This window comes from Gracilinanus agilis, chromosome 2 (assembly GCF_016433145.1).
Source record: "Gracilinanus agilis isolate LMUSP501 chromosome 2, AgileGrace, whole genome shotgun sequence".
In the NCBI taxonomy this organism is placed as follows: domain Eukaryota; kingdom Metazoa; phylum Chordata; class Mammalia; order Didelphimorphia; family Didelphidae; genus Gracilinanus; species Gracilinanus agilis.
The window spans coordinates 638,403,971-638,429,374 of NC_058131.1; the positions used below are offsets into that span (position 1 = coordinate 638,403,971).

The 25,404-nt window shown below is 33.8% G+C and overlaps 1 protein-coding gene across 1 annotated transcript in view; it reads right to left on the reverse strand.

Moving 5' to 3' along the window:
- CPXM2 (carboxypeptidase X, M14 family member 2) overlaps positions 1–25,404 on the reverse strand; it is a 210,541-nt gene that overhangs the window by 43,125 nt on the left and 142,012 nt on the right. Inside the window, exon 7 of the mRNA XM_044662618.1 lies at positions 9,523–9,611. Within this exon, the coding sequence (XP_044518553.1) occupies positions 9,523–9,611 (89 nt within the window). The remainder of the gene's footprint in view (positions 1–9,522; positions 9,612–25,404) is intronic.

Below are 25,404 nucleotides of genomic sequence, written 5' to 3' on the forward strand. Positions count from 1 at the left end.
TTAGTCAAATGTTTTCCTAAGTTTTATTTGTTTGAAAATGTGAGATTATTTCCCAGCCTCCCTCTGTTTCATCGTTTTGTGTAACTTTGGGAAAATCATTCAATCTCAGTGCATCTAAGGCAGCTCCCTGGAATTTAGAAGTCATAAGAGGTGGAGGGTGAAGAGATTTCCCTATATTGATATTTAATGGATTCTTCACATATCTATGTATGCATGTATATATATAAATGCTTATGGGTATACATAGATGTACAAGTATATATATATGTATATAATGCTATTAATTATAATATATTTCTTCATATATTTTTGCAAGTTAATTTGACTAAAGGAAAACATACCACCCAATATGTCCCAAACCACAATTTTACGCCTTTAGTTTAGACAAAGATATGTTACATTGACAATTAAGATCTTAATTATTTATTGTCATTGGGAGTACTGCCATGAATTACATTAGAAGTATTCTCTTTATATGGGAATCACTCCACATAAAATATTCTTTTAAAAATCTTAGACTAGTAGAATGTTTTGTGAAAATTATATTTTATTCCTAAGTAGCAGATTTTTCATTAACACCTCTCATATATTAGAGCTGTGAGGTCTTTTTTGATCATAAGAAGATGAGAACAGAAATTTTTCTCAAAGTTGCTCTTTTTTTGATAATGTCACATAATCTAGATTAGAAATAAAATAATGTGAAAAGCCTGCAAGCCTGACTCCAGCTAACCCTCAATTCTATAAATGCAAAGCCCAGAAACATGGTAGTCTCAATAAGGTGAGTATAGACATTACTTTATTTGAATTTTTCACTAAATATATAATTGTTTCATGTACAAGTTTAAGATAATTTGTCCATGGAGTACTGGAAAACTTATAAAGATGTAGAGCCTGTCACTGTGATTTTTGAGAGATTTTGTCTTGATATTTAATTGATCTGTAATGATGATAATATGCAAAGTATATTTAAGAAATTATAGCTTTAGATGTAAAGATAAGCTGGACATAACAGAGAAACTGTCAATGAAGGAATGATAAAAGCTGAGCTATTCAGTTTATAGGAGATAATATCTAAGAAAGGAGTCAGTAGTGATAGCCTCAAATACTATACAGAAATGTTAAAGGCTTGATAAGCAAGGGGAACTAGAGGTCCCAATGAGAAGGTGGCAAATCACATTTCACATTTATCACTAAGACTTGGAGGAATAAAACTCATAATTGGGAGATGGCTCTGGATCAGTATAATAAATTAATCAAAAGAAATGGGATAGTTAAAAGAAGTGACTAAAATAACATTGTAGTTTAAGAAGGTATACTCATCGGAGAAAATCCTGTAACTTTAAGATGTTGGTTGAAGAGCAATGCAGCTGGAAACAGTTTGAAACCTGGCCAAGAGGCAAGACATAATAATAAGATGGGGTTTCAATTATCAAACATTTGCTATGCTCTCTTCATGGTAAAATTAAGGAGCTAATGGATGTTAGTTAGATGGAAGTGGAGTGCAAAGCAAGTAGCCAGGACTCACTGTGGCAACAGGCTTTGGGAACAGCTTAAATTAACAGCAAAGGCTTCCTGAACTCTTGGCCACAGATGGTAAGGGAGCTTGAACAAGGACTCAGAAGGAGACTACAGCAGTCTTTTTGCTTGCTCTAGGTATAAGAACCCTTGTCACATTGCCCATATGCAGAAGTAGGTTGCAATCCATGAACATGGTCTTAGGGTAAAGAGGAACACTAGTACACAACAGTACTTGTAGCCACAGGGGATTAGGGGACCCTGATCAAAGTTCTAAGGATGAAAATAGTGTATGTGGCTACTCATATACCAGAGTACAGATTGGGAGAGTATTAAAAACACCTCTCCTTAGATCTTAATAAAGTGGAAGAACTAAAATTGTATAGATTCTCTAGAGTTAGCTCTGAAAAAAAACTGCACAAAGTATATGAAGTTAAGAGTACCCAAATTAAACATTTTTTTAAGTTAAAAGAAAAGAAATGAAAAAGGCTAGAAAATGAGCAAACTGTGACAATAAAAAGAAACTCAATATAGAAAGTTTTTGTGGCTCTAGGGAAAACAAAAACGTGAATTCAGGCGACAACAAAGTCAATACCACTACATCCAAAGCCCCAAGAAAAATATGATTTAGTGTCAAGTCTAAAAAGAATGCATGGAGGAGCTCAAAAAGGATTTAAAAAATCAAATTAGAGAAGTAGAATAAAATTGGAAAAAGGAGAGTGAAACATGAGGCACAAATATCCAAATGAAGAGAATAATTTCTTAAAAATACAAACAGAAAAAGACATGCAAAAATTCACTGAAGAGAAGAACTCCTTAACAAGCAGAATTGGCCATATGGAAAAAGAGATACAAAAATTCACTGAGAAAGGAATTCTTAAAAAAAGTAGACTTGATTAAATGGAAAAGGAATTATAAGACCTCACTCAAGAAAATCAAGCCTTGAAAGTTGTAGTTTGGCGAGGGGAAGTTAATGAATCCATTGGATATGAAACAATCAAAGTCAAAAGAATGAAAAATAGAAGATGTGAAATATCTTGTTAGAAAAAAATAACTGAGGGGGCAGTTGGATAGCTCAGTGGATTGTGAGCTAAGCCTAGGGATGGGAGGTCCAAAATTCAAATCTGGCCTTTGACACTTTCCAGCTGTATGCCCCTGGGCAAGTCACTTTTCACCCATTGCCTAGCCCTTACCACTCTTCTGCTTTGGAACCAGTTCACAGTATTGATTCTAAGAAGGAAGGTAAGGGTTTTAGAAAGAAAAGAGAGAAAAGAAAAAATAATTGATCTGTATGGAAGAGAAATCTTTAATCTATTGTCCATCTTGAGTTAACACTAATTTAAGTACCCCTACTTATTACCTCACTAGCCTGAAGACAGGATTAACTCTCCTTTGTCTACTTTTAAATTGAATCATTAAAAGATTAAACACTCTACTTAGTACTAGGTGAGAAGGAAGCAAGGTACTTAGAGAATTCACACCCTTCCTCGGAAATTCTGAACCTTTTTGATGAGAACTTAACCTTCAGAAAGTGAGAAGTTGATCCCTTAGACACTGACTGGGGAGTACTACACAGTTTGGAAACTGTGATTGGCCCCTATGAAGAGGGGAGGAGACAAGAAGTCACCATAAAAGAAAGCCCTGAACTCTTTCAGAGCAAACTGTCTTTGAGAAGATAGTCTGAAGAGATTGTCTTCTGGAGATAGTCTTAGATAGTCTTTGAGGGAACTTTGCTGGAGACTTCAGCTTGGATTGCGGACTTGGAGCTCCACTTCTACTTAGGCTCTGACTCTTGGACTACTTTGTTGGGTGAGTGAAAGGCTGACTCCTTTCCTAGCTTCTGAAGAGACTAGTTTCCATCTTGGAGAAGGCTGTGTAGTTGCTCACTATTGGCCTTCCTGTTTGAGAACGAATTAATCTCTACCTGGATTAAGTAGATCTGAAGCAAACTTTTACGTTGATAGGATAGATAACTTCTCTATCCCCCTCACATTTCTCTTCTTTGTTGTTTCCTCTCTATTTATAAATATTTTTAAATAAATTTCTGACTCAAGATATAATAAATACTGGTGACCACATAATTTCATATAATTATTGTCCAACCATTCATTTTAACCTTTAAACCTGGAAAATAAATCCAGGAAAGATAATCTAAGAATTATTGAACTAAGAGCTTAAATATGATATTTTAAGACATTATCAAGGAAAATTGCTCTGATATTCTAGAACCAAAGTATAAAATAGAAATTGAAAGAATCTACTGATCACCTCCTGAAGGAGGTCCCAAAAAGAATAACTCCTAGGAATATTAGAGTCAAATTCTATAACTTTCAGGTCACTGAGAAATATTGCAAGCAGCCAAAGAGAAACAATTCAAATATGGAGCCACAGTTAGGATAACACAAGATGTAGTAGCTTCTACATTAAGGATCAGAGGGCCTAGAATACAATATTCCAAAGGGCAAAGGAACAAGGACTTCAACTAACAATTAATCACTTATCCAGCAAAACAACATAAACGTCAGGGTGAAAATAGGTATTCAACAAAATAGAAAACTTTCAAACATTCCTGATGAAAAGGCCAGAGTTGAATGGAAAATTTGACTCTCAAATACAAGACTCCAGGAAAGCATGAAAGGATAAACAGGAAAGAGACATCAAAAGACATTCAATGAGGTTAAATTGTATACATGTATGCATACCAATGAGGGAGGATGATTCTTGTAACTTTTAAGAACTTCATTATTATTAGGGCAGTTAGAAGTAGTTTGCATAGACAGAGGACAAGGGTATGAGTGTAATATGATGGGATGATATCTAAAAAAATAAAATTTAGGAATGAGGAAGGAATGCATTGAGAAAAGGAGGAAAGAAAAAAAATGAGATAAGTTATCTCACATAAAAGAGGCATGAAAGAGATTTACAGTGGAGGGGAAGATGGATGAGGTGGGGGAGGGGAGCACTTAAAATTTATTCTCATTGAAATTGCCTCTAAGAGAGAAGAAAAATATAATTTTGGGGGTATAAAATCTGTCTTATTCTACAGGATAGTAGGAGGAGAAGAGGGGAAGAGAGAAGGAAGAATGACTAATAGAAAAGAGTGCAAATTGAGGAATGTGGTAGTCAGAATCTAAATACTTTTGAGGATGGACAGAATAAAAGGGGAAAGAAAAAGATACACTGGATAGGGGGAATAGGATGAAAAGTAATACTCAGTAAACTTAATGGTGAAAAAAAATTACAGGTCTCTAATAAAAGCTTCATTTCTCAACTATTTAGAGAAATGAATTGAATATGTAAGAATAAAAGTCATTCCCCAGTTTATAAATGGTCAAATGATATATCCAACCAGTTCTCAAAGTAACTAAAGCCATCTATAGTTATGCAAAAATGCTTTAAATCATTATTAATTAGAGAAAAGGAAACTGAAACAACTCTGAGGTACCACTCCATACCTATCAGATTGAATATTATGACAGAAAAGGAAAATGACACAACTTAAGAGAGGATGTAGGAAATTTGAGACAGTAATACACTATTGGGGGACTTGGGAACTTATTAACTCATTCTGGAGAAGAATTTGGACTCACACAGCAATACCATTACTCGGTTTGTATTCCAAAGTGATAAAAAACAAGGAGAAGGACCAATATGTACAAAAAATATCTAATGCAGGCCTATTTTGTGGGGGCCAAGAATTGGAAAGTGACAGAATACTCATCAATTGGTGAATGACTGAGTAGGTTATAGCATATGATTATAGTGTAATAATATTGTGCTATAAGAAGTGATGAGTTGGAGGAGCTCAGAAAACTTCGAAAGACTTACATAAACTGAAATAGAGCAAAGTAAGCAGAACCAGAAAAACAATGTACACAGCAGCACATAGCACAGTGACATTCACACTTGGGAATAACTTAGCTCTTTCCAGTAATACAATGATTCAAAACAATTCCAAAGGACTCATGTTAAAAACTGCCATCTGCTTTCAGAGAAAGAACTGATAGAGTCTGAATCCAAACCCAATCAAACATTTTGGACATTCTTTCTTAAATTTGTTTTGGCTCATGTTTTTTTCTACAAAAAGATTAACATGGAAAAATGTTTTACATGATTGCACATATAGAACCTGGAGCAGATTAGTTGCCCTTTAATGGGGGTTGGAGAGAGAAGCGAGAAAGGGAGAGAATTTGAGACTCAACATTTTTTTAAATAGAACAAACTATTTTTAAATGTAATTGGGTAAAAATTAAACTAAATTAAAAAATAAGAAAAGTCTATGAGGATTATTATCCCAGGAGGGATGAAAGACTTTCAAGAATTAAATTCTGGGGATAGCTAGATGACTCAGTGGATAGAGAGCTAAGCCTGGAGACGTGATGTCCTAGATTCCAATTTGACCTCATATATTTCCTAGTTGTATGATCCTGGGCAAGTCACTTAGCCACAGTTGTCTAGCCCTTACTGCTCTTCTGCTTTGGAACTAACAATTTACTTTCAATTCTATAAGAAGATAAGGGTTTAGAAATTTAAATTCTGAAGATGCAAAGGAAAATAATTTTGATAAGGAATAAAAAAGCAAACAAACCAAGAGTTATCTGAGGAGACTAATGGGGATGCACAGAGAAATCACAAATCATAAAGGAATTTTAATAGATATGTACCAAAAAGGGCAGCAAAGGTATATAACAGAATAAATATAAGAATGTGGTGTGGTCTTATATACATAGTACCACAAAATCTAATGCTCAGAATAAGGTAAGTCTGGTAAGGGAAGTTAAGGACATAAAAAAGTTTCTGTTGTGTGTGTGTGTGTGTGTGTGTGTGTGTGTGTGTGTCTGTGTCTGTGTCTGTGTCTCTGTGTGTGTCTGTCTCTGTGTGTTTTTCTTTGTCTTGTAATTATGTTTAGGGAAATAAAGGGTTCAAAGAAAGCATCAGAATCCAGGTTGGCATGTTGTCAGATTATGTCAACTGACAAGAAAGAAAAGATGTCCAGTTCTTATGTTCGTTTTGTTTTCTTTGCACTGGAAATTGAAGAACAAAAAATGGCTAACTAGCAGTTGCTATCCAAGATAAGTAAGGATATAACAAGAGAGAACCTGGTTGTCCTTATTAAATTTAAATTATCTGAAACAAAATAATTCTGTCTTTGGGATCTTGGTGTACATGACTGATTAGCCACTGTCAGATATATATATATATATGAAAAATCATGGAGAATGGGAAGGGTGCCACAGGAACAGAGAAGGAAATATGATGTCCTATTTTTTCTAAAGGGAAGATAATAGAGTCTAAAACTCTAGTCCAGTATTTCATGCTATCTGGTGGCAAATAAAAACAATGACTAGGTGATCATTCAATTGGATGGATTCCAAATTGGTTGAATACCTAGATTAGAATAGGAATCATTGATGTTTCATTATTAGCTTAGAAGAAGAATCTCCAGGGAACTGGTTTTGGCCCTGTGCTGGTTAACATTTTAATTGATGATTTGGATAAAGGCACAGATGGTTTGATCTTAAAATTTGCAGATGACACAAAATTGGAAGAGAAAATACATGGAATTGCAAAGATCTTCACAGGCCAGAGGACTGAATTCAATAAGATAAAAATCACTGAGCATAAATGTAGTATCTCACACAATGATTCAAAAAATAACCCAACGAAGTGTCATATTCAGAGAACAATTTGTATGTAAAAGATCTGGAGGTTTTAGTAAGTTCAAGGAATGCCAACAGCGAGAAAAGATAGACAAAAATGCTAATATAGTTTTAAGCTGCATCAAGAGAGACTTAGTTACCAGGTCTAAAGACCACATATAATTATATTCAACTTCGGAAACTCTAGCTTTAAGAGGGCATAGGTAAGCTGGATATTATCCATAAGGAGGGTAGAAACGATGAGAAAAGACCCTGAATTCATGTCACAAAAAAAAGATGCTGAAGGAATTAAAAATGTTTATTGTGGAAATGAGAAGGGTTAGGGGAAAGTGATAGTTCTCTAAGTATTTCAAATTTGTTGATAAGGTATTAGACTTGCGATTTCTGAAGATTCTTTCAGCTCTGACATTCTATGAGACAAAGAATTTTATTGCATCTTGAAACAATTCTGTTGGGTATTTTTAAATGAGAAAAGGAAACTACTTTTAGGGATACTTTCAACGTGGCCTATCTATATGCAATTAATTGTTTAAATGTATTTAGATTTATTGTTCTTGACATTAATTATGCCAATTGAGTTTATAATTGTCTAATCTTTGTGCTGGGAAAATAGACTATGAAATCTCTGGTGAACTAAATCTGTGACTCAGTACACAATTGCTCAATAAAATTGAAAGATGAGTCATGCAGCAGAAATACACCGAAGATTTTGAGCACCAAAAATGATTCACATACTTCAAGTCCAAACAAATTATCTTGATTTCTGAAGAGCAAGACAGGAAGAAATATTTCTTTGGCACATCCCACACCTATGTCTGTGAGGATATGAGTCTGGAAATTTTTTAGTCTCTGAAGGGAAATGAGATTGTTAGAGATAAGAATGGATTCGTTCATGTCATTGGGTTTGGGTCAAAGGCACAATCTAGACACCTTTGCAACTATGTCATACTGTCCTCTTCAACTTGGCTCCAGTGTTCCAACTTGAAGCATATTTCACATGTTTGACTCTATCTGGCTAGTCACTCTACTCAACACAAACCTCAGCCCTCAAAAATATGTAGCCTATACCAAAAGAACTGGGCTTAGTGAGTTCTTGCTTATGTCTGCTATTCTGTGTGGGTACACATTTAAATCTTTCTACTTAGAATCACAGGATCCTAGAATTAAAAGGCAAATCAAAGATCATTTAATCCATATACTACCTTCCCTTTACAATATGTTTAAATGGTCCTCCAGATTTTATTCATAGTCCTTTTCTATTGCTAAAGTGGATATCATGTTTCCTCTTGGTCTTTTATTTTCTTAGATAAGTCACTTAACTTTTCTCAACTTTAGTTGCCTTATCTGTAAAATAGGGCTAATACCACCTATCTCATAGAGTTGTGGGAAGCAAATGAAATAAAATGGAAAACTGTTTACAAACCTTAAAATATTATATACATATATTTACTAACATTATTTTTAGATTATTTCTAAACTCTTAAAGCAATAATTACTTGACCAACTTACTGATTATTTTTGAATCTATTTCAGTTTGTGAATGTTCCTCTTCAGATATGGGAGTCAGAACTGAACACAGTACTCCAGGTGTGAACTGAATAGGACATAGTAGGTGGAATTACCTACTCCATTGCTCTGGACCCTAGGCTTCCAATAATGTGTATTAAGGCAAGGTTAGCTTTCTGGGGATGCCAAATAATAGTTGTTATTTTTAAACTACTTGAAAACATGGACTCTGGCTTCTCATTCTTTCATAGGTCTTTGAAGGCATGTAATATCCTCAAAATATCTGTTAAATGCCTAGAATCCCTGCCTTCTATAATCAGACATGGAAAGAAGTCTTCTCAGCAGAACTTCTTATGACTGGATCTTAGTATGCTAGAGGCTCCTAAGAGGAGAAGCAAGGGGGTGTACATATTCAGTTTCTATCTGAAGGAAAATTGGATTTAGCAGATTGACAAGGACAGTGTCACTTGTCAACTGACTTCTTTATGACTGATGGGATTTTTTTCTTTACTTTTCCTCCAGATGTTAAGGATCAAGAAAGCACAACCTAAATGCCAAAGTAGAACTTTACCAATAGGAAAAAATCTTCAGGTTGAAATTTTGACTTTGAAAAATAACAAGGAGATAATGGAAAATGACAAAATATCCAAACAGACTACATCCTGAAGTCAACAACTTTAAAACAGTTCCTATACAGAATTATGTATTTAGGAAAGTTGTTATGTAGACCATTTAAAATATCATAGTGTTCTGAATCTTGACCAAAGGAACTTCTTAATTAAATTCATAATACTGCCCATTCTCCTATTCCACAAATGAAATGAACCCATCCATTGCCTACCTGTCTCATTTCTTTGTAGTTGTGATGCTTAAAATCCAAGTCATCTGTAGTTGTCATTTCATTCCTTCTGTGATAGTAGTTATTGGGATCTAAGAGAAAAATACAATTTTTAATTAATTAAAATAAATATTGAGTGCTTTCTATGTGCCTAGCCCTGTACTAGGTGCTTTTGTGGTCCCAGAAAAAATATAAGATTTTTCTTCTGGATGTTAAGAAGCTTAGAGTACAAATTAAAGAGTTTTTAGGGTAAAAATATCATCAATGTAAAAACATTAAAAATAAGAAAGTTCTATTAGTCCAAGGAGAGATCAGCAATAAAAAATTAACACAGAAAACAAGTGTTAACCTATGGTACTTATTCAGCATGGAGAGTCAACAAAGAGGAAAACCTTCATTAGCAAGCTGACATCATCAGTGGCTTAAAGATGTTAGTTTTTTAAACAGAAAAAGTATTTTTAGACTTTTAGACTTTAAGGACTGGCTATGTTATGAGTAATAATTACATTGTTTTTCTATTATTGTGTCAAAACTTGAAACACCATAGATTTTTCTAAATTAAATCTATCATCACTCAAAAGATTCAGCTTAACTCTCCATGCAAAGAAAGCAAACAAATAAAATGCAAAAATCTGGGCCCAGAAATGAACAGGAAGAAAGCAGGTTGGATTTCTTTTAAGAAATTATTTAGTTCTACAATTTGAATGACAACTGTTGCTAAACTAATCTACTTATTCAATGCCATCCCATTTAAATTACGAAAAATATTTTATTGAGCTAGAAAAAGTAATAACAAGATTCATGTAGAAGAACAAAAGATCAAGAATATCAAATGAATTAATGAAAAAAATTTAAAGGAAGAATTTCTAGCAGTATCAGTTTTAAACTGTAGGATAAAGCAGTAATTATTTAAACTATTTGGTACTGTCTAAGAAATAGAAAGACAGATAGTGGAACAGAACAGATTTACAACAAAGAGTACTAAAAGATTATAGTAACTTTGTATTTGAAAAAAAGTATAGATCCAATTTTTTTTTAGAAAAGAACTCACTATTTGGTAAAAATTGTTGGGATAATTGGAAAGTAGTTTGGCAGAAGTTAGGTATAGACCAATGTCTTAAACTACTCAATAAGATAAGACAAAAATGAAATCATGACCTAAATATTGGAGATATTGTAAGCAAATTAGAACAGGGAACATACTACTAATATTTATGTATAGGAGAGAAATTTATGAGAAAACAAGAGATGAAGGGCATTGTGAGATTAAAAATGGATAATTTTGATTACATTTAATCAAAAAGTTTCTATACAGTAAAACAGAGCCAAGATTAGAAGGAAAGCAGAAAACTGGGTGAAAATTTTATAGCCAGTTTCTTAGATAGAGGTCTCATATCTAAAATACACAAAGAAATTTGCCAAATTTATAAAAATAAGAGCCATCTTACAATTGATAAATAGGCAAAAAATATGAACAGCAGTTTTTGCATGAAGAAATCAAAAACCATATATAGATATATGAAAAAATGCTCTAAATTACTACTGATCAGAGGACTGTTAATGAAAGCAGTTCCAAGACATCATCTTATACCTATCAGATTGATTAAAATGATAAAAGGGCAAAATGACAGAAATGTTGGATGGGATGTGGAAAATAGAGATAGTAATACACTGTGAACTTTTCCAACCATTTTGGAGAACAATTTGGAATTATGTCCAAAGAATTGTAAAACTCACAGATGCAGCAAAAACATTGCTGGGTCTGTTTCCTAAAAAGATCAGGAAATAAGGAAAAGAGTCCATATGTTACAGGATATTTATAGCAACTCTCTTTGTGGTGGCAAAGAACTGAATTGAGGGGATGTCCATCAACTGGGGAATGACTAGACAAATTGTGTTATATAATTGAGATGGAAGATTATTACACCATAAGAAACTATGATTAAATCAATTAAAAAAATACCCTGGAAAAAGATCTGTGTCAAATAATGAAGAGTAAAACAAGTAGAACCAAGAGAACATTATACATAGCTACAGAATTAATATTTCAAGAATAACTCATGAATGCTCACCTCCAGAGAATGAAGTTAAAACTTAGAAACATGAAAGACACAACTGTTTAGTCAAGTGATACCTTCTATGTCAGGTGATACCCTCTAAGGTACAGGAAGTGAAGGAGAAGCTGGGATATTTGGCAATAAGTTCTATTAAATCAATAAATTCAAAAAATAAATTACATATTTAGAATTTAGAAATTTTGTTTTCTTATTTCTGAAACAAAATTATTATTATCTTTTAATAATCATTGTCCAAAAAAATTAAAATAGAGTCTCCTAAAGTTATTGGAGTAGCGTTTGGTGAATGCAAACACCTATCCAGTCAAGAGCTGCTAAACTGATTGTAAAAATTATATCATTATACAAGAAGATTGCTTTTAATCAGAAGAATAGTAGATCACCTGCTATTACTTTGTACTTACAAAACACAAAGTTTGAAAGTGCTATTGTATATAGAAATGGAATATATATAATACACATATGTATATATATATGTATATATATATATATATATATATATATATATATATATAGAGAGAGAGAGAGAGAGAGAGAGAGAGAGAGAGAGAGAGAAGAAATAACAGTGACTTCCTCCAAACAGGGACCAATTTGTTATGTTTAAATACTTTATACAAGTCCTTCATAGCTGGCATCATTCAAAATAAATCTATAAACTCAAGAAGAAAAATATTGGCCGAGCAGCAAAGAAATAACATAAAGTCTAAGAGCAATTATAATTGATTATTACCAAACAAGCCACTTGAAAGTGCCCTAACATTTATGCAGTCCATACTGATTGCTATAAAGCCTTAGACTCAGTTCCATACTCATAACCTAGTAATATACTGTAAATAGACGCAAGCATGGTAACATTGCTAATTTTTTGATGGAGAACTGCTTTTTTTAAAAATTTAAAATATAGCACCAACATGATGATGTGAAGAAAAAACTAATATAAAACAAGACAACTTATCTAAATGATCTCCATGGAGGGAATTCTATCCTATCCATGCTATCCTAATAGGTGTAATGGGAGAAACCAACACACATATAAGTCGTTTCAACAAGTTGGCTAGAAAATTCAGTGGTTTTTAGGAGACAGCAGGAAAGCAGATGAAAATGCATCTTCTTAATATCATTTACATTGACAAAGCTTGATACATTTCTGATGTTAAACTATTTTAAAATATTGATATTTCAAATTTTGAAGTAGTTTGTTAATTACAAAATATTTTACTTTTTTTATTTGCTCCTTGTTACAGTTCTGGTAGACTAAATATGATATTCATTTTACAAGCCAACAAACAAATTAACAAAAGATTAAGGCAGGCAATATTTATAAGTTTGCATGGCAAGAAAATGGCAAAAATATGACTTCAAAATAACATTCTATGATTCTACAAAATGCTTTTCCCATCCAAAGAGAAAAGTGGGGGCTACAAAGCAGCCACCATCTCTTCCATTTACTGGCCATCTACTTCATAACTTTGTATTCATGGCTGAAGCTTTCCCTCATGCATATGACTATGATGTTGAAATAGAATAAATTCTTGGTTATTTCAGAGGTATGTAGTCTTCAAAGACTCACAGAAAGCACATAATTTCAAGCTTAAGAGTTTTTTTGTTCACTTTTAAAAATCTTTAATATCAGAGTGGCATTTTTTTTTCTGAGGTAACTTTGTGAGTTACTATATGCAAACACCCAAACCCAGAACAAATGAAGCAAGCTTACTAATGCTGAAAATTGGAATGGATTCATAGGAATGAGGCAGACATTTGAGTGTGCCCTTCTCTCGTTCATTTCAGATGGAAGCTGAGGAGCCAAGCTAATGCCGGTCAAACTCAGAACTGTTTTAGTAGTGATGGCAACTACAATTATTTCTAAGCTTCCAAATTAGTTATAAAACATTCCTTATTCTGCCTCATTGAATCATTATGACATAGGCCACAGTGGCTACTCCCAATTTATCCTGCAAATATCTTGTCTGCACAGTTATTTGCATATTGTTCCCACCATTAAATTGAGTTCTTTAAGAGTAAGGACTGTCTTTTGTTTTTCTTTTTGTCTCCAGTGTTTAGCAGAGTGCTGGGTACATAGGAGGCATTTAATAAATTCTGGCTAATTAATTAGCAATACAAAATACTGTTTATGTGTATGTAGTACTTTATATACATTAGGATGCCTTATTCTAACATATATTTTACATTATTGATGCTAAACCAGCAACAATTTAATCCTGTTTTAATTATAACTATTGGAACTTAACATGTGGGATGAAATCTCAGATTGTAAATTTGGCTTACTATTTGTGATGTCACTTTGATCCTTGTAAAAGTGTCTGTGTTGACATACCAGTAGCTCTCCATGAAAAGGAGAATGCCAACAGCTACGGAAAAAGAATGCTTTCTAGTCCCTACTTATGTGAAATCATCTTCAGGCAGATGCAGATTTTCTGGAAAGGCGAGGGTTGCCCATCCTATGGAAGGAGTATTAGAACTCCCTCAACTCATTTCTTCTTTTTCCGCTTCTCCTTTTTGAGAAGGAAGGCCTCCCATTTGTAATACTGCGGATCTGGTTGTTAAATCCATTGAATATGGCAAAGTTATGACAAATAAATTGAATATTCCAAAAAGATTTTGCCATTTTACTCTAAATCGAACTGAATTACAGGAGATTTATATCTGTATTTTTATGAAACCTATGACTTTAGGACCCAGAACTGAGAGAAGTTTAATGTTATTATAACAATAACTCATCTTTCCTCTTAATAGGAATCTCTCTGATAAGTAGCATTAGGGTTAACCTTCAAATATGTTGTGAAGGTAGAGAGACCCTTTTATATTTTATCTCTTGACAACAGTAACTCCATCTTTAAGCTATCCTCCATTTGAACATAAATGAGCAGTCAAATGTACTGCCTAGTACTTAAGCTTCGTCTCTATCCTACTTTTTGTGTTTGGTCAGTCACAGGAGAAAATAGATCTATCTCTGTTCTGAGTCCCCAAAGTCAATGGCAGATTAGAAGACTAGCTGGTCTTTGTCACTGGTCACAATAAATTTCTTTGTTTCAAGTCCAGTTAAAATCCAAACTAACTGACCCTAAAAATTATTATTTAAAAATTTTTTTAAATATTCTAAATATCTTTACTTTCTCAACTTACCCTCAGTTACCTCTCCCCTCTTTTTGGAGGACTAAGCACCAAACTTCTCTCAAAGACTAAGTACCAAATTTCTCTCAAAGAAGGTTCATAACCTACCTGGTAACTCCATTTTCTAACTGCTTCTCTGCTTGGCTTCCAGTTCATGGTGGGACTGGTGGTCTCTCTCTACTCCCCTTTTCAGGATTCTTTTATGTGTTGTCTTCCCCAATTAGATTGTAATCTCTTTGAGGGCAGGGACCATCTCTTTTTCTTATTTGTATTCCCAACACTTAGCTAGTATCTAGCATATAGCAAATGCTTAATAAATGTTTATTGAATGAAATTAAGTATTTTGTAAGAAATCATTTGTAGGCAAGATTCACCTTGTTTTAAAGAGATTGTTTCTGAGATAGCCATGTCTTAAAACACCAAAGAAATTTTTAATGACTTGCACTCTAAACTTTAAGCTATGGGCCTTTTCTACTAAGAGTGAACATTTATATTATACAGTAGGAGCTAAGTTGGAGACTGAGAACAAAGGCAAAACAGGAAATAGTCTCTGTATTCAAGGAGTTTACATTCTATTCTATTCAAGGAGTTTACATAGACAAGTAAATAGAAAAAAATAATTTGGAAAGGGAGTACTAATAGAGGAATCAGAATAAGCCTCTTTTAGAAAGTGGTGCTTGAGCTGAACTTGAAGGGAGGAAAAGGCAGAAAAAGAAGGAAATGGAGAGAGAAAAGGAAGAGAAGGAAAGAAGAGAAGAAGAGAAAAAGAAAAGGGGGAGAAAGGAATGAAGAGGAGGAAAGTGAAGAAAGAAGGAGCAAGTGGAGGAAGAGAAGGGAAAGCATTCTGGATGCTGAGAACAGTCTATACAAGGGCATAAAGATGGAAGATGGAATCAGAGGAAGGAAATATTATATTGATGAGCATGGATGAAATAAGAGTATGATGGAGAATGAGTACACACCCTGGAAATTTAGGTTAGTTTAGATAGGCAATGAAAGGCTTTAAAATTTTAACATAGAAGTTTGGGGACCAGTGAGGTTTAAGCAGAGAAATGAGTTGGCCAGACATAGTTTTGAGGAATATTAACTTGACATCCTTGGAGGATGGACTAGAGAGGAGAAGATACAGAAAAAAATAAAACTAAACATCTTTTAAAGTAAAGGAGTTCATGTACACAATAGCTCACATTTTAATGTCACTTTAATGTTTATAACATCTTCTTCACACAGACTTGGCAAGGTAGGTAGTGTAAATGTTATCAGAAACTTCATTTTACACACTTACATAACAGAGAACATTTCATTATACATAAAGTTTATAATAATGTTATTTTTCAAGGACAAAACTATGTCATTCAAGGGAAATTTTGGTAGATATTTACATACCAGGGCAAAATGACATAGGAATTTAGAAAAGAGTTAATAGTTCAAATTTAGCAAAATGTTGGCAATTTAAAAAGTATGTTCACATGGTAATATAAATATCTTGAAGTAGATGGGACAAGATCTTTTCTCTTTAATTTTCCTAAAAATATTTTAAAGACAAGTAAATGCATATTTTTATCATTCATTTACACTTAACTTATCCACAAGCTATTTTCTAAAAGGTATTTGACACCCTAAAAGCCTCGGGAATTTCTTTTAGAAGTCCTTTCAAGCCTGCATCCTTTGAACAGAAGTCATCTTTTCAAAGTACTTGAAATAATGGAATAAAACTTCAAAACTCAGTAAAAAAAAAAAAGACTCCAAGTCTGGTAACATTCACCCGTAATTGATCCTAATCATTTCCCGAGGATTATGGGCCTGGACACTGGACTCACCTTTACTGTCTCCTTCATACAAATTTCACAAAAATCCTCAACAGATATATTCTTCGTAAATGTCAGTTTTGCCATATTTTGAACAGTTGCTTGAAAAAAATCCCTTCCTTCTAGAAAAGGGATTCTTAAACTGTGTTCCATGAAATACATATATATATGCACACATAAAAATACATACACACAGGTATCCCTTCCACATTGCAACTTTGCTCATCATGGTTTGGGGTCAGCATAAGAAATTAAATGGTAATTTGGGAGGAGTTTAGCAGAAGCTGCAGATGACATAGAAAGGCAGAAAAAGTTTAGAAACTCAGAAATTCATAAAACATATTAATAGCATTGCATAATATTAATATATTTTATTTTTTAAATCATAAAAGAAAAAAATCAGACTTCTCTGGTATGAAGGGAGGGCCAATTTTCCCCCAGAATATAGACCCTTTAGATGTAGAAAGGATATATAAATAAATGTAATACATACATTCACACATACACATATACAATAAGAAGCTATGTTCAAATTCAATCTCTCACATATTCTGATTGTGTTACCCTGCTGGGTTGGCCTCTCAATTCCCCAGGCATTCTAAAACTATTACTGGCAGGGAAGATGCTCATTTGTTTTGCTAGATTGGAGTTCCCTCACCGGAGAGCTCCCAATACCAACAAAATCAAAGGTTTAGTTCTCATTCCTATGTAAACAATCAATTGGAACTCCAAAATGTTTGATTTGCACAAGGTTTTTTATGATAATGGAACCTGACCAGAATCAAACAACCTGCTAACACAGGGCTAAATGAAAACTAATGAATTGTGCTACACTCATTTGCACTACCTAACTTGCTAAATGGTCCTGATGATAAAATTTAGTACTGTAGCTCATAAAATACAATATTGTTGTGTTGTTATGAATGTGGTACTTTTCAAAATAAAACATCATCTCTCTGCATTGCAGTTTTCCTCATTGACAAAATGAGATCCCTAAGATCCCTTCTTGCCCTGGATCTAGAATCCTCTGTCAAGCCATCAGCATTTTGGGACATATTGTGTTCTTTGTTTGTTTTGAAAGATAGAAGCAGAGTCAGTGCCAGAGCTCAGAGGGATAACCTGTGTGGGAGCTGAAATCTTCAATACAAAGCAAACCAGGCAAAGATAAGAGAAAAGCTACCAGTATCAGCTCTTCTGACCTTCCAGTTTACAAGGAAGCATAATCCTAGGGATCAAAGAGATCAGCAGTGCTGATTAATTAGCTAGAAATTGCATTTCCGGCAATCACAGAATCTCAGGGGCTACCTGGTACAAATCATACCTGAACCAGAATTCCCTTGATAATCAGTGCTCCAGATTTTATTTGAAGGTCTCCACTGGGAAGGAATGTACATCTCTTCTTAGAGACATCCCATTCCATTTCTGCATAGCCCTAATTGTTACAAAGTGTTTGCTTATATGTAGTCTAATTTTGCCTCTTTGTAACTTCTAGCCATTTCTTAGTTTTATCCCTGGAGGCTAAACAGAACTATTTACATTCTTCTTCCAAATAACAATCTTGCAAATTCCCAATGGAAGCTATCCTAGCTCTTGTTAAATTATATCTGTAGGCTATACTGCCTTTGTTGCTTTAACTTATCTTTATAGGTCATTATCCCAAGACTTTTAAGCATCCCCTTAGCTCATCTAGTGGATGCCTCCAAATTATCAAGCTATTTACTACAATAAATAAAAATTAATAAAGATATTTTGATCTCAAGAAACAAATGTACCTGTACCTGACTGGGGCCAAGACAAAAAGGAGAACAGGGTTGGTAGAAAAGACATTAGAAACATTTTCATGAACTAGAAACTAGTGGTCAAATTTGTGTGAGTCTTGGACAATGTTAGGGTATTGGATCCAATGGTTTCTAAGGTCCCTTCTTATTTTAAATCTATATCTTGTCCTACTGGAATGGGACATTGTACCCCAAATTATAGAAGTGTTTCAGGCCAAACTGTAAGCAGGAAAATTCCTTTGCTTCCTTGCATCCTTTTGACTACTAACTCTAAAACTCTGATAACTCCTGATAAGACTCTGCTCCATCAAAGGGAAAGTCCCCTGAGAGGATTATAAGAATTGGATGTCCTGTAGGTTTTGAGATTCAGGTTATGCCTTGATACCATTGGGATGTATCTAAAATATCTATCTGTCCCCTAACTATAAGGGGCACCTCCTATGTCTTCAGGCTGACCAACCCTTCCCTTGTGCCAGAGAGCATACCCATCTCAAGTCACGTATGGCCTGTTGTAAAAAGTATAAAGACCTCAGAAATTATGTCTTCTGGGAGGCAGCTTTCCATCTATGCTGTCCTCTTGGCCAGATTCAACATTACCTTCTAAATTAATAAATTTCTCTTTTTATTTTTAAGCTAAGTTTTGGAGTCTTGCATCCTAGCAAAAGGCACCCTTCCCAAACACTGGGGGTTCACCTCAAGCCCCCAACAACAATACCAATAGCCTATTGGACATATTGTGTTTTTTGTTTGTTTTCTTAAAAACTACGTTACATTATATATGTTATGTTGTTTTGGGAGCATGCGCTAACCCTCTGTCTTTCTGTATGTCACACACTGAATGGTGAAATAAAGCTGTATCAAATTCTGATATAATCAAGTGCTCAAGTTGCAGGAGAACCTACTTTATAGGACTGATGGCCAATAGGAACTAAGAGAAAACAAAGGGTAAATATAGATCTGTCTATAAAGAACTCCATCTATTAAAAGAATATTCCAGGTAACCCTGTTGAAAGTAATAAACATTATCCCAAGCCAATATCTGATTATTCTTGTGGCAAACCTGTCCCTACTGAGGAAAAGAAAACAAAAACAAGGAAATTACAGACCAAGATGTGGCAAAGAGGTCAATCAAGGCCACATCCATCTTCATAGTGGCTTAATTACTGTCAAAGAAATCAAGCACAGAACTATAAAGATAGGAGTCTATCAATCTGAGTTTATTTATTAGTGACACCGTTTCAAATAATTCTTATTTCCTGAACTCCCCAGAGGGCTATGTTGCTCATATGAATTCAGGAATACTATTTGATTCCCTTTGTTGATATATATTCTTTAGGCAGCAACATGGCCAATTTGCAGTGAGATTGACAAGAGAAGCTGTCAGAAAAAAAAGCTTCTCTGTTATGTTGCTGTTTTTATAGTTCCCAAAGAGAATCTAGCCTGGGCACTGTGGCCCACAAGGGAAATCTCACATTCATTGTAAAGACTTACGTTGTGTTTTTTGTTTTTTTTTCCCAGCCAAAGCAACTTGAGCTGAGAAAACAGATCTTGCTGCCATTGACCAGGCATTTTCTCCACCACTGAAATTTAGTTCTACCTGGATAAGTGGAGAATGGGAAAAACTCAAGTGAAGATGAGATAACAAATTGCTCTCTTTTAGCAATAGGACATTTTGTAGAGCCCAAAGATTTAGGACAATATAATTCTGAAGTGTGATCCAGTTTCATCTCATTCTACCTAATTCAGGGATAAGCTTGTTATCCATTGGGAATAGTTATCTGATATATTTATGAACTAATTTGATAGGTATGTAATAATCTAGATGAGAGTTGTTTTTCATCTAGTTTTTTTTGTTATGATGGTCAGTCCAAATCTCTTTTGTATTACTTTGGATTTTACTGAGAATTCTTTGTGGTATTCTAGAAATCATTACAACTATTTAAATGGGATTTTCCAACAAAAGCATTTTGAACTTGTTATTAGTAAGATATACTTTCTTCATTTGGATTTTTAAGACCTTGAGAAAAGGGAAGGAATCAGACCAATGATTTTTTTGGCATGGAGAAGTTTTAATGAGGGAAAGGTTTCCTATTAACACAGATTAGCACCTATTCTACTTATAGGCTTTGAAAGTTGCCCCAGGACTTGAGTGGTTAAGTGACTTGTCCTTGATCACACTGCTGGTATGTGTCAAAGATGAGGTTTGAGTCGAGGTCTTCCTAACTCTCCATTATTCCATGCTGCTTTTCATTTAGAGCTAATACAGAATACATTCTATTATGAAGGCCAATAGGCACCTTTAATGAAAATATATTTATCTGAATAACTCCTTAATTAATGCCTAGATTCAATATATTATTAAAATAATATTTGTGATTCTGATGTAGATGCAAAAGATAGCTTAGGAGAGAAGGGTCTTCACGACAATGCCAGAGGAGGAAGGCCTTTGAACTTTAATTTGATTTCTGAATCAGAACTATTCTGTTAAACAATACATAATAATTAATATAGTGGGAGTTTACATTTTTAATACTGTATTCAGTTTTATAACTATAAAGAGATTGACTGCAAACCAAAAAACTGCAAAACTAAAAGAGGTGACTGTGGAACTGCAAAACAAAACTCAAGGGCATGATTGATGAAGAATTTTTGGAAAGTTTTAGATCACTTTCATAAAAATTTTATAAGCAAAGAATAGGAAGACTGTATCAACGTAACCTCCTTTCATTTGATTCACCAGTAAAAGTACCAGTCATGATCCTTTTTGTTCTTAGAGATCTCTTGAGTTTTTTTATTTCTGGATGCTTTGAAGATTGAATTGTCTTTAGTACAGATTCCTTCTATGTGTGCTTGGTCTGGTCCAATATCTCTCCTCAAGTTCATCTCCTTCAATGTCATTTCCACTTTTCCATATAGTGTATCAAGCAGATATATGGCAAAGTGAAATGTGGTGGGTTCCTTGATTGTTTCTGATGAGATCAGATCACTGTTAAGAACACTGGGTGTTTCGCTGATACTCTTAACTAGTGATTTCTGTCCAGTGACAACCAACTTAAGGACCAGAATCATAAGTTCATATCCTTACTGATATTAGTTATAAATGAAACAGAAGATATGTAAAAGTAAGGCCTAAATGGAAAGACAGAATCCCAGAAGTGGAAGAGGTCAGCTAATCCAACTTATATCTAAACAGGTATTCCCTTCACAAAGGGAAGAGTTCTAAGTGTGAAAAACCCATTGTATCCTGAGGCACTACATTTTGTGATAATTCTAATGGTTTGGAAGATTTTTTTGCCCTTACAATGATCCAAAATTTCTCTGAATCTGCTATTCACTGTTCTGTGTTCAGTCCTTTGGGGCCAAGTAGAACAAGTGACGGTAAGGACTCTCATCTTTTTTTTTTTTTTTTTTTTTTTTTTTTTTTACCTTAGTGTCTCTAGAATTCTAGTACAGTCCTTTGGACATAGTAGGTGCTTGATAAAAGTGTTTGGTGATGAAGTCCCATTCTTTCTTCTCTTTTTATTCCTCCAAAACCTTGAGCCATATTGGCTCTAAGTGAGAACTTTCATTATGATGGCCCATCTAGCTGATAAAGGGAAAACTATTATATTCTCTAAACTGGAAATTTCCCCAACTTCTCTCAGAGCACCTTCATTAAAAAAAAATCTCCCTCAGATGCCTCCTGGTCCATTCCACAGACAAAGTTGCTAGCACACCGATATTTCAAGATTCCTATATACTTCATCTCTATCTTGTCTGCTCTTGTTGTTTCTACTACTAACTATATTCATTGTAGGTATACATATCATTTACCCTGGGCAGCACTTCCTAATCCCAAGAATTCCCTGAGATGAGTAAATTCCTGGGAAGAAGTCCCAAATGTTGTTTTTGCTTTCTGGTTCTTATTCATCTGATGCCCTTTTTCTTTTCCTCTTTCTGATTTTCCCTTCTCTCCTTTCATGCTCACCACAAGAGCCAACTGCCTGGGTGAGAAAAGGGAGGATTCCAAAAGTCATAATATATTTTCTGATTTGAGCAAATAGAATTTGTCACTAGAAATCATGAAAGGGTACTGGTCAAAATGAAGGATGGAATAAATAACAAGAAACCATAGGAAGGTAGAACAAAAGGATTACTAGTTCAGGCTTTAGAAAAATAGTAAAAATATTTTCTTATGCTCCCAACCACTCCTCTTCTCTACAAAAACAATTAATTCGGCTACAAATCAATATACATATCCCTTTCATCTCAATAATCTGTGTTTCCAGTCACTGCTAAATTAACTACCAAGGGTTAACTTTTGTATATGTAGTTTATATAATTATTTGTCTAAAAATATCACTCCTATTTTATTATAAACTCCTGGAGGACAGATAGATATTATTTTGCCTTGACTTTGTAGCTCCAAAACTTAAGGCAAAGTCTACCATGTAGAAAGCATTTATTTTATTATTATATTTTATATTATATATATATTTATATTTTATTACTAAGATAAAGAAAAACTGATGACCTTGTGGGCCTATTATTTATATTCCATAATCTCATTCTCCATGTCTCTGCAAAAAGAGAAGTAGGCACATTTTCGTTCTTTCCTAAAAATTAATTAAGAATGTTTTTCCATGGTTACATGATTCATGTTCTTTCTCTTCCCTCTTCCCTCTCCCCTCCTTGAGTTGATGAGCAATTTCACTGGGTTATACATGTATCATTGTTCAAAACCTATTTCCATATTATTAATATTTGCAATAGAGTGATCATTTAAAGTCAGAATCCCCAATCATATACCCATTGAACTATGTGATCAATCGTATATTTTTCTTCTGCATTTCTACTCTCACAGTTCTTTCTCTGGATGTGAGAAGCAAACAGAAAGCATTTAAATGCTTGTTGATTGGCAGAATTCACTTGATTCTCAAACTTTAGTAACAATAATTTCATTCACTAGGTAAGTGGTTAAGGATAAATACAATATTTTTATAATGATTTGCCCCTTTGAATTTGACAGAATTTGGCTGTTGTTGAAAATGGATGGAGAGGTTCAATCCTACTCTAACTTTCTATGGAAGTCTGAAATTCAACTCAGAATAATTTGTTATATAAATGACATACTGAAATAATATACATGATACATTTCTATAACAGCTTCTCTTCTCTTCCTTCATTGGTTCTCTTCAGAGAAAAGAATAAAGAATTTGGGGAGACAGATTTTATCATTTGCTCAGTAGTAAAGAGAAACATTTCATGAAGCATCTGGTTATCTTACATTATTGTGCTCACAGAAAGCTTAAGTAAAATAATCACATTAAAGTTAATTGAAGTTTAGATGCCCACATCTCTCATGGAAGCCAAAGAAGAAGAGAAATTCTAAAAAGAATTTGATAAATTTCTCCAAATTACGACTACACATCCTTTGATGCCCAGTTTCTTCAAATGGGTAGTGAAGAAGAATGATGAAAACTGTACAGGAAAATGAAGGTCCAGGATTAAGGAATTAACAATTGAAGACTTTTTAGAATCCTCAGGAATTTCACTCTCTTTATGGTGTGATGTCAGTTTATTCAAAGAAAGATCTTAGGATGTTAGTGAACTGGAAGCTTAATGGGAATCAGCAGTGAGATATGAAAACTAGAAAAAAACTAGTTTAATCTCAAAATATGACGATAGAGGAATAGTGCTAGATGTGGTAAATATCAAAGGGAAACATTTGAAAAATGAAACTGATAAGCTTCTAAACACATCAGAAGTGATTGGTTAATAAATCCAAAAGATCATTTCAGTATCATCTAATTGTTCACAGTTAGGTCATCAGTTTATCAAGAGTAAAGATCAAAGGAAACATTAGATAAGAACAAAGGATTCAAATAACAACTTGTTGTGTAAAATTATAGCAGTTTCCATTTGTTTAGTTTTAAAGAAACTAGAGCCTTAAAAAGCTAGAAAATATTGCTTTTTTACTCAAAGATATTTTATTTTTCCATTTACATGTGATAATCTTTAACATACATTTTCCAACATTATAATATCTAATTTATCTCCCTCTCTCCCTTACTTACCCCCTTCTTGAAAATGGTAAGCAATTTGATCTGGGTTATACATGTATTATTATATAAAATATATTTCCATATTGTCATTGTTGTAAGAAAATACTCATGTAAAACAGAAATCCCAAAATAAAATTGTAAATAAATTAATGTGAAGGATAGTATGCTTTGATTTCTAACCGACTCCAACAGTTCTTTCTCTCAAGGTGAATAGCATTCTTTGTCATGTCTTCAGAATTGTCCCAGTTCATTGTATTGCTGAAATTAGCTAAGTCGTTTACAGTTATTCATCCTACAATAAAGCTGTCATTGTGTACAATGGTCTAGTTCTGCTTATTTCTCTCTACATCAGTTTGCGTATATATTTCCAGATTTTTCTGAAATTATCCTGCTTATAAATAAAACTAGAAATGTTGAGGATGATTTTTCTGAACTGTGGAGCAGAAAACAGAACTTAGTATTCTAGATATTATCTTCTCAACATACAGTAGTATTACAATTTTCCTAAATCCAGAAAGTTTTACCATCAATTTTTGGCTTAGTGGAGAGAACACTGGACTTTTTGTCAGGAAGACCTAAGTCTAAGTCTTATCACAGAGAATTACTAGCTTTGTAACTCTGAAAAGTCAATTAACCTCTCGGTTTCCCATTTTGTAAAATGGGGACGATAGTAGCTCCTACTGTATAGGGAAGTAGAGAGAATTTAATGAGATAATACATGTAAAGTACACTATAAACTTTAAGGTACAATATGAATGTTAGCTATTATTAATATCAATATAGACTGATATTATTAGATTAATTTTTCTTCTGGCCATATCATACAGTTGACTCATAAGTTTGCAGCCCACTACAATTCCCAGATTTTCCTCAGATGGACTTTTATCTTGACATGCTTCTCTCATTTTGAAAAAGTGTAAGACGTCACATTTATCCCTGTTAAATTTACTTTCCTTAGACTTGGCTCAACATTCCAACATGTCAAAATATTTTCAGATCTTATTCTTCCATCAAATACACTAGCAATTACTCCCACCTTTGTGTAGGA